This window comes from Bombyx mori, chromosome 24, assembly GCF_030269925.1.
Source record: "Bombyx mori chromosome 24, ASM3026992v2".
Lineage (NCBI taxonomy): Eukaryota > Metazoa > Arthropoda > Insecta > Lepidoptera > Bombycidae > Bombyx > Bombyx mori.
The window spans coordinates 16,019,756-16,030,742 of record NC_085130.1 but is presented as its reverse complement, the minus strand read 5'-3'; the positions used below and the strand labels follow the sequence as shown (position 1 = coordinate 16,030,742).

Here is a 10,987-nt window from a genome sequence, read left to right as displayed (position 1 = left end):
TCTTTTGATGAAGATACGCTACACAGTAGACGTCACGAACTATGAAAATGGCGTATAGTATACGTCCGTCACCTTCGCAATCGTCGGCGCAACTGGGCAAGCGAATGTGTGGGAGGCTACGCGAAGGTTCGAGGTTCGCGCGCTTTGATGTCTGTTAAAAAAACGACACAGCTTGGAAAACCACGAATGCAGCGAAAACTTTGCATAATCATTCGCAAATGTCGTCCTACACTTGTGGGTTTGCGTATTCGTGCGCATGTGAGGGACTGGTGTAATATCCAGATTAGTTGTAAATAGTTAATTTACGGGACACCCTGTATATACCGTCTGTACAGACTGGCGTAGTCATAAACTATCTTTAAAAAATACTTGTCAAATCAAATCCCAGAATAAAACAAATTTTTCCTTAAAAATAGTTTATTTCAATGTCACAAAAATCTTCTTCCATTACGTACTTACAAATATAAACTCAAGATGATATTTTACTTACCATCTGACAAAACTAAATACCTTATTGACTCCAAGAGGTCTCAAACCCTCAAATAATTGGATTTATATTGGATTTAAAATTTATATTTAGACTTTTAGAACTTCACTTGAACTTAAGCTTAAATGCTTTTTTTAATACAACTTCACGGTTTAACCTCTTGTTTTTTATTGTCATTTTAAATTAGGTATTTCCGGGGTTTTTTTCTTCAGTTTTTGTGGTCACAGGCGTTTGAATGAGCCGTAAAGTAATTTTATTTATCTTATCTTTCTTTTCTTTACTACTTCCAAGGTCACGAACGACTGAGTGAGACGCAAAGTCGTAAATACGTTTTATCTTCCACCAGTGTTATGCTGTCTATATAATAATATGTCTCATCTATGGTTAGATTAGTTAGTGTTACATATTCTACGAGGGGTAAGCATTTTCAATCAAAGACTTAAATACGTCAATGACATTTAAAATTCTAATCTAAATTTCACCAGCTCAAAATGATTAAAAAAAAAACTAATTCTAAAACAAAGGAACAATATAATTATATAAAATATAGTGCATTTTATTTTAGTTTTAAGCTTACGACACCTAATTAAAAAATTGTCGGCATGCGAAGCGATCAGAATTTTGCAAAATAGATTTTACACGCAAACCCGCGTATAACCTATAATCTAATTTTATTTTTATAAATCTTAACTAAATACAGTCGCATAGATTTATGTATATAATATATACTTATAAAAACTATTATATCTACCATTGTGCCTTTATTGTTGGGAAAGGCTTATTATTATTGAAAAATAATAAAATATATTTACACCCGTATCATAAATGCAATGTTAAGTTATTTTTTTATTGGGACAAAAACACCACAGACTATCCTATCGCCAAACATGGCCTAGCCATTACGATCTATTGCTTGGCAAATAGACTGAATTTATGGCAACATAAAGGATAGATTATCAAGAAAATGTATTAAATTATCAAAATAATTCAAAAATTGGTTATTAGACATGGACAAGAACTGCATTGAAAGATGCCAGTTTTCCTATTAATTTAAATTGTTTTATCGTTCAATAATTTTCTATATGTATTTTGAGGTTTTTGTTTCTGAATCTAAGTTTAAGCACTAAAAAATACAAAAGAGTTGTTAGGGACTTTTATTTTGAAAAAAAAAAACATCATTCCTCATTATTCATTCGTACCACTTATGAACTAATCTTATAAACTATCTTAACAATGTACAATGTTTTAATAAACGACGACAAATTACAAAATTTTAACTTTAGCAATTTGAGCATTGAGTTCTGCAATTTTATGGATTGGAGTTTTAGAACGGAAATGACTAACCTTTTTTTTTGAGGCAAATGATTTCAGCTCGGTTAAAAGAGAGTCTGGAGCAGTTGGGAGTTATTATTATACATGCATACTCTATTTATGTAATGCATATTCATATAAAAAAAATCACAAAAGATTTTGTCGAGTTGTGTGTGGCTAGAACACGCATAGGATTATCAAATTGGATCTGTAACACAACAATAGTGTCAAAGATTACTAACTACTCAATTAAATGTGGATTAGAATATATGAGTCGACTATTATCAAAGCCGGCAATCTGACTTTTGGACAATGATTGGTAAATCAGAAAAACGAATTATTGACTTTGTATTCCATTGGCAGTCACAAAACTCTTCGGAACGACATCTTAGATAATAATAGGTTAACTATTAACCTTTATTTAATGCAGGTTTTGAACCGTATTCTTTGAAGGAGACGATTATATTCAAATCAATCTGTATTGACATATCAATAAAAAATTTTTGTCCAAATGATTGCCACCTTTGATAATAGACGACTCATATATTCTTTGACAATGTTTAAGACTCTCTTTGACACAATAGATTAGACATATAAAAGGGTGCGTGTACTTATGTACGCGCGTAAGAAGATTTACTTTATTTTTATTAAATTTATTTTTTTTTTTTTATTTAAATTTTAATCAATTTGAAAAAAATCGATTAAACAACATCCTCAAACACGCATATTTGACATCCCTTTTCTTGACATCGTATAAATTCGGTAATTCTCGGTACGGTTCGGAAAGTTCACCTGCGGCTATATTCAGACTCGCCAAGTTACGTCGGTTGTATTGTAATGAGCGATTTAGTGGACAACTTCATTCTGTTAATTTTGTGTCACGGTGCGCGCGCATCGTAAAATTTCACTCTCATCAATTTTTCATAACGCGCCTTAAAAAGTATAACTTCAAAAAACAGTATTTTTTAAGTAGTTTACGTGCTAAATCACAATGTAACATATTGCTAAAGTTAAAATATTGTAAACGCCATAGACATTTGTCCATTCCAAACGGAACTACATCAAAATTTGAATTTACTTATATTTTTTACGCTTAAAAGAGAACCATTCTCAATTAATACCATGTCCATTTCTTATGACATATTTATGGGTACATGTTACTTCGTAATTACACTTAATATTCTTAGTGTGTAAAGAAACTATTTCAGTAAAATAAAACATAAAGTTTAGTTTGATTTGAAGTTAATATTCAAAATTAAAATTACTATTATTGAAGTTTCTTGACAACACACAATGTAACCAAATTGTCAGAATCAGCTGAGAGACAAGGTCAAGGCCCTCGTGAAAAGCAGCCATATTGAAATTTAATTAAATTTGAAGGTAATCAGTATTTTTCCTAGTTGCCTAAACTTGCCTTGTTATTAAATGTTCACTTTAGATACTTTTTGAATAATCCAGTTTTGTGTTTAGTTTTCAAAATTTTTCCAATAAAGGGTACCATTTTACCAATAAATTTGATATACTTAACATAGCAGTTTTGTTTTTAAATTTCCATACATATTATTGATAAGAGATGGTGGGAATTTTTTTTCTCTAATTACAAATTAGATTAATTACATTTAATTTTGTGAAAATACCTTCTGCTACGAATATAATACTTATTTCATTAATCTTGTTTCTGTTAATTCAATATGAAATCTCCAACTTTTTACATTTATATATCCGATTATTGTATCACTGATAAATGTATGTCGAATTCAAAAAACGCAATTTCTTAATATAAGCTGTACAATGTTGTCTTTCAAATCTAAACGTAACTCAGTTTAAAATCTACAAACTGTTTGTTTTGCAACATCAAATTCATTCATCAACCTCTTGTTTATCTTTCTTCTTTTTCTTTTTCTTCTCTTTGCGCACAGAATCATCTGCTGGTTGTTCTGCTGTCTCTGGTGACTCCGATGTGTCCATAGTGGCGTCTGCTTCGGCACTGGAATTATGAAGAAATTGAATAGATTGTGTAGAAATGTGTATAAATAAAGCACAATAAGCTAGGGCTTTGTAATCGTACAAACAAGTATATTTGTTCTGCATATGACTAGAAGGGAAAGCTTGAGGACAGACAGAAATAGTTTTTAATGAATTTTCCAGCACCCACATATGCAATAAAAGAAAAAGTTCATCCAGATCTTATAGCATATTTCGTTTATCACTTGTAGCATATAGAAATGTAATTTTGGAATATTTTTGAGAGGCATTAGCTCCAATGTGTATTAGTAAGGTTTAAAATATATATCGTCTTTTCGCATTAGAAGTGTACAATTTCCAAAAATATTCGAAATTGAGTTAATTACGGAATCATTCGGTATCACCAGTATTTTTCTCATAAATACTGTCAAAAGAGCATAGTTTCGTTTTTTTTCTTTAGTTTACCTATATTTTGACTACTATTATCAAAATTAATACATAATTTTATCTTACTTTAAAAGACAGATAATGTAACATTTTTTCTGCAAAGATGATTAATATTAAAAATAGCACATGTCTAACACTCTCCTGTAAAATTAGTAAGTTTTGAGATTATACAGTTTTAATGCGAGAAGATGAATCATGTGAATGTGAACATTGTGTTGTTTTTTTGTAATCTTAATTTTATAAATTTCTTTTTTCATTGTTCTTTCTACAATCATATCTGATGTTGACAGTGGACACTGTGTGGAGTTTGTTTGTTTGCCTATTTGTAACATATTGTTTGTTTTGGACTGTTTCCCAAATAAATAAACACATAAAAATAAAGCATAGTACTGCCACAGTAATTCTCACTATCCAGACATCATTTATTATAATTTGCGTAATTACTGGTAGTAGGACCTCTTGTAAGTCTGCACAGATAGGTACCAGCACCCTGCCTATTTCTGCCGTGAAGCAGTAATGCATTTCGGTTTGAGAGGCAGGGCAGCCGTTGTATATTGAGACCTTAGAACTTATATCTCAAGGTGGATGGCGCATTTACGTTGTGGATGTCTATGGGCTCCAGTAACCACTTAACACCAGGTGGGCTGTGAGCTCGGCCAACCATATCTAAGCAATAAAAAAAAAATTCTCACTTAGTTTGTAATAACAAATCCTTGAAACCAGACACGATAATTGTCTGAATTCCACTACAAATAATCAAAATGCAAAGAACCAGTACTTACGGGGCTTCACTATCTCTCTTTTTCTTCTTCTTCTTCTTTTCCTGCTTCACCTCTATGGAGACATCGGGATCTTCTGCGTTAGCTGTGCTTGCCGTTCGCTTTCTGCTGCCTTCCTCGACACCGTCACCATTCTCCGGTTCTTTCTTAACATTATAGTTGACGTAACTGTTTAACCATTCTTTTGGTGTGTTCTCATTTGGTTTGCCATATTTGTCAAGTTTCCCTTGTTGTATGAGGATTTTTTTCTGTGAGGCTTTCGGTCCGAGACCCCATTTTCTGGGGTACGTGTCTCGTTCCATTATGACACGCTTGAGTTTCGCGGCTACACCATGATCGCATGAGGCCATCGTAGACGTGGTCATCAGAGCAACGGCCAACGCTACTGCCTCACCTTTAGTGGTGACTATTACGATTTCTTGGTCAACTTCGATGCCGTCTTCGTATCTTAAAATACCTGGTAACAGCACTTTGGCTCCGTAGCAAACAGCATTAACAGCGCTGTCTTTGATAAATATCCTTTTGTGAGCAATCAGGAGGCCTTCCAGAGGTTTGATTACTCGACGAAGATAAGTCTCGTCTTTGTGGTTTTCATACGACCATTGTGCATCTAGGATGTCGTGCATCGTGACCATGCCTTCCTTCTCGCCCTGAATGCCGGACCGTACTCGTCTGAGTTCGATCATCTGACCTCCGACGCCAAGCATCAGACCTAAATGCACACACATCGTCCGGATATACGATCCAGCCTCGCAACTAACCCAGAACACCCCAATATTCTTGTCCTGGTCGAAATCCAGGAGTTTACTGTCGTACACCGTCCTGACACGCAGTTGTCGCTTCACGGCCGATATAAGCGGGGGCCTCTGGAATAGAGCTCCACGCAGCTTCTCCAAGCCCTGTGTGACTTTTTGAATATTCTCTACGGCTGAATGCAAGTTGAAAACGGCTACATACTCTTTGCCAGCGTTCTGTTGTGATTTGACGAGTCTCGTGGCGCGGTCTATGCAAACGATAAGGCAACCCGTAACTTTCGGATCGAGCGTGCCCGAATGACCAGTCTTTTCGACTTTTAAAATACGTTTTATCCATGAAACTACTTCGTGGGAGCTGGGGTTGCTCGGTTTGTCGACGTTGATGAAGCCAGATTTGACGTAATCAGAGATGGGGCGTTTTAAAGGCGAGTTGCCGAATGGTAGCGGCGTGTAATGGTTAGTGCGCACATTTAAGCGATCGAAGTTTTTCAACAACAAAGGCCAGTAAGCGGTGTCCAGCTTCTTCACGCTCTCCGAAGGTTCGATTTTGAAGTCGCCAATTGTCTGAAAAGCTCCCAACGAAACACCATCCTTGTTTTTTTTCTTTTTCTTCTCTGAAAGTGTGTCGTTACCGGGCTGCAGTACCTCCGTCATTTTGATGAATTAACACGTATCTTTTCTTACTCTTAATTTTAGGCGATCGACGCAATCACTTGGGTAAACAATGCCCTATAATCGGGCACTGTTTATTGAAAGAACTTTGAAAATATAACACAATGCTCGGCCATATAGCACGTGCGATTCGGTTGAGGTTAGCTTCAGATTTGTTTGCGTATGATTATGGTCAGATGGCGCCAACGTGCAAAGCTCGTTGTGCCAACATTAAAACAGAAAATAATTCGGATACTTGTTAATTTTTTTAACCTTAAAGCAGAACATAAACATGTAATATTTTTATTGGACTGAAGTTTTATACTTTTTCGTTTATTATTGATAATTTTAATAATATTTTGTTAGTTTTTGACACTTAAAAACAAAAACGATTTCCAAAAAATGCCACGAAATATCGTAGTCACTACTTACACTAAAAATATTAAAGAGAAAATGGAACTTAAACGTAGACCGAAATATACATTTATTCAACTCCTAAATTTCGTACATTGTCTTGGCCTATTTATCATTAGATAGGCAAAGAGAACTAAAACTATGCCGCCGAATTTTTGTAACAAAAAACTATATTATTATCGACAAGGAACGTACAATGGAATAATTTAAAGACAGAACCCAATCCCCTCAAAATCTTAACCGTCCAACAGAAATCCATCAATTTCATAGTTGGGAATTTGCTTAAAGTCCAACAGAGATTATGGTAGACCCAAAAAAATAAAAACTATTTAACATCTTGTCCTTCCACCAAATCCTTATCAACTTCTTTCACTCTCACTTTAAATAGGAACTAACTAGTAAAAACAAATCTAAGTAGTCCAAATATATAATATAGGTAAAATGGGATTCTTTTTTTCAGTGTGAGATATTCCGTCAAAGTATCCAAATATTCAGTACCTATACTTCAAAAAAAAGTCACACTTGACATTGACATTTATTATCAATGTTTTTTTTACATAGACCTATATAGTATTTTTAGTGCCGTAAAATTTCAAACAGCAACAGAGTCAGCGTGCTTCTTTCTCATACTGTCCGTTGTTGATATTGTTTTAGTAAAATAAATTCACAGGATAAAACTTGATCATGGCGGGCGTGCTATTCGAGGACATTTTCAACGTCAAAGACATGGATCCGGAGGGCAAAAAGTTCGACAGAGTCAGCCGATTGCATTGCGAATCGGAGTCATTCAAAATGGATTTAATATTGGACATTAATTCTTGGATATATCCAATGCAACTAGGCGAAAAGTTTCGTCTAGTTTTGGCCACGACGTTGAGGGAAAACGGATACCCTGACGGCGGAGAATGGAACCCTCTGGAAACCGAAGGAAATCGAGCAGATAGTTTCGAATATGTCATGTCCGGAAAAGTATACAGGTTAGTTCTAACATAAAGGTGTTGTAGCGGCAGGTATCGTACAACAGAAGATATTTTACAGATGCAGTTAGCAATTATACAATTTCCTAACGATCATATTCGGAACGTCGAACTACCGAGCAAAATCATGTCCTCAGTGGAAATCTTTCCTTATAATGAAGCTACCTGTCACATTAGCTCCTCAATTTGATGTTGAAGTGGATGAGAGCCGAAAACGGCTCAGTGGTGTGGATTGGGAGACGCCCATGCCCAGCAGGGGACGCCTTGGGCTAATGATGATGGTGATGGTGATGATGATGAACACTTGTAATATCTATGTGGTTATAAAGTCTATATAAACCAATTTAACAGTATTATGAGTTTTGTACATAGGCAGAGTGGCACCTTCCTACAATATGAGGTACCACCACCACCTGGAATCAAATAAATCATAAATTTTGTGGGTTTCGTCATCATCGTCAGCCCACAAACGTCAGAACACAGACCTTTCCCATGACTCACCTCAATGGCTGGTCCTGTGGAGCCTGCATCCAGCAGATTCCTGTGACCTTTAGCAGGATATCAGAAAACCGAACAGAGCTGCCCACTCTCCCGGTGTACTATGGCCATTTGTGATCAATTTAAAAACTCACAAAATTTATCCATTTGTGATATTTCATTGCCTACCATTCATACTTACCTATGCGATTTGAACACTGGCAAATTTCATCCCTTAGTATGAGAATACAGTGTTCGATTTGTGATTTGATGTACCCACCAGATATGAAAATCTACAGATAGCCAATAGGACTAAAAGCAACTCCTAATTTGAAATAGCTGCCAAATGATTAATTAGTTCTCAATTACAAATTTAACGCAAACTCAACTGGGTTACGTTTAGTTAAGGTTATGTTTAGTTAAGCAAAAACAATGATATACTGTTTGTGTTACTATTTATGCTCCTGTATCAAAAATTAAATATATTCTTGTCCCTGAAGTAGTCTGGCTGATATCAGTGGAAAAGTATTCCATTGGAACTACTGCAAAGTAATCATTGTTGGACTAATAATTGTTGTATTTAATGCAATTGAGTGTACAGTGAAAGCTCTTCAGAAACCGTGAATATGGAATGGTAATTTATATATATCGGATTATAGAGGATACATTCCTAGGTGACATAGTAAAAAAAGTCTTTAGGCATAGTTGTGATAAGGTCTATTTTACTTTTTTATTTGTCCATTTGATGACAAATTTTCAAAATATGTTCAGTTCTATACCTACATATTGGAGTCCTTTTTATCAATGTGTCGAACCCGTCGCTTGCGATGAAGGGCTCGACGAGCAAATTAACCCATAGACACAGCCCACTGAGTTTCTCGCCGGATCTTCTCAGCCTGTCGTGTTTCCGATCCGGTGGTAGATTCTGCGTAGCACTGCTCTTGCTAGGGCCAGTGTTAGCAGCACTCCGGTTTGAGCCCCGTGAGCTCACTACACGTTAGGGGGAAGCTGATATAGCCTCTCAAGGCTATCAGCATAGGAAAGAATAAAAAAATTAAGCAATTTTTTTTTTTATTGCTTAGGTTTGTGGACGAGCCCACAGCCCACCTGGTGTTAAGTGGTTACTGGAGCCCATAGACATCTACAATATAAATGCGCCACATACCTTGAGATATAAGTTCTATATTCTCAGTATAGTTACAACGGCTGCCCCACCCTTCAAACCGAAACGCATTACTGCTTCACGGCAGAAATAACCGGGGCGGTGGTACCTACCCGTGCGGACTTACAAGAGGTCCTACCACCAGTAATAGAGGTCCTACCACTAGTAATAAAAGCGTATTAAAAAGTCCATATCTATTCAACAATACAAGTGCTCTTCTTATTCCAGGATAGAAGGTGACGAGGCAGCGATGGAGCCGGCATCCAGATTAGCGGCCTACGTCTCGTTCGGTGGCCTCCTGATGCGGCTGCAAGGGGACGCGAACAACTTGCACGGCTTCGAAGTTGACCAGCACATGTATTTGTTGATGAAGAAATTAGCGTTTTAGTTCTATTATATTATTTGTAAAATTAACTCTAAGAAATAAATTTGTATATTTTTAAGCATGTTTTTGTTTTTTTTTTTCTGATGGAGAACAGCGCCCCTAGCGGCAAACGAAGGGACCCTGTTCCAACTCCATACAAATTTGAGTTAACTTTTACGTGATCAAGAAGTTATTAACTCGCTCTAAGAACAATGGAATGTACAATGCTTATAATTTAAAACAATAAAGACGAGACGATTTTCTCCTACCTTGTATAAGCGGCTGTGTATTAACTCAATGTAATAAATTCATTGTATACCATCTGTCTGTAATTCATTTGCAAATTGTCAAGACGTTTTGAAGTCTGTGGAAATTACGTTGAAAATTATAAATAGTATACAGTTCAAGCTAATAAAAGTGTAATCCAGTTAAATATTGCTCTCGTGAGTGTATATGTAATGTGTATACAATAAATTTAATGTTTATTGAGTATTGATTATAATAATTATAGTGCTTTAAGAATCCTGAAAAGAGCTTATTAAGTTTCGTATCAACAAAAAGGTTTTTTATTTTATATATTTTAGCGCCATCTATTATTTAATAGGTAGCAAAAAATAGTTGAACCTCCAGGAAATGTTCGCAGCAAAATAAAAATATATAAAAAACATTGAAGTTGATCATCGAATCATAATATTGATTTAAATTTATTGTATGCAGAAATAGGGTTGATTTAATAATTTAAAATATACAATTCTTCTATTGACTACATAGTACATACCACAGTTGATGAGATTGTCAAAAACATTTTCAAAATTAACGCCATCTATTATGGAAGAATAATATAAGCAGTTTGTGGCACACTTTTGTCTTGTGCTAGAAAAGCCTAATAATTTAACAAATTTTGATAGATGGCGCTGTTGTCAAAAAATTTTAAAGTCGAATTTGTTCGGGCTATTTTAAAACACAATGGAGTATCAAAACATGGCTTGCTTGAGATTCTACTGGAAAAATTGATCGCATCTACGAGAAACGGAAATAGCCGACTTAGTGAGTATGATGGTCTTGTGCGATTGTGAGTAGCAAAGTCTACTGCTGATAATTCCTCTATCACCCATTTCGATCATCATACGTTATATCCTGAGCTGTTGTACTATAAAAGTCAGGGCTCTGAAACTGTGATACATTAAGACAAATATTT

General features: G+C 35.3%; 2 protein-coding genes across 2 annotated transcripts; one reads left to right on the top strand and one right to left on the bottom strand.

The window, feature by feature from the left end:
* Positions 1 to 399: 399 nt before the first annotated feature.
* Positions 400 to 6,636, bottom strand: LOC101744752 (H/ACA ribonucleoprotein complex subunit 4). Its single transcript, XM_004926421.5, has 2 exons — positions 4,993 to 6,636; positions 400 to 3,785 (listed from the first exon to the last, which is right to left on the bottom strand). The coding sequence occupies exons 1-2, from the start codon at positions 6,396 to 6,398 to the stop codon at positions 3,659 to 3,661; spliced, it is 1,533 nt and encodes a 510-aa protein (XP_004926478.2). The 5' UTR covers positions 6,399 to 6,636; the 3' UTR covers positions 400 to 3,658.
* A 54-nt stretch (positions 6,637 to 6,690) lies between these two features.
* Positions 6,691 to 9,871, top strand: LOC101744611 (DNA-directed RNA polymerases I, II, and III subunit RPABC3). Its single transcript, XM_004926420.3, has 2 exons — positions 6,691 to 7,786; positions 9,654 to 9,871. Exons 1-2 carry the CDS (start codon positions 7,494 to 7,496, stop codon positions 9,811 to 9,813), a joined length of 453 nt encoding a protein of 150 aa, XP_004926477.1. The 5' UTR covers positions 6,691 to 7,493; the 3' UTR covers positions 9,814 to 9,871.
* Positions 9,872 to 10,987: the final 1,116 nt, after the last annotated feature.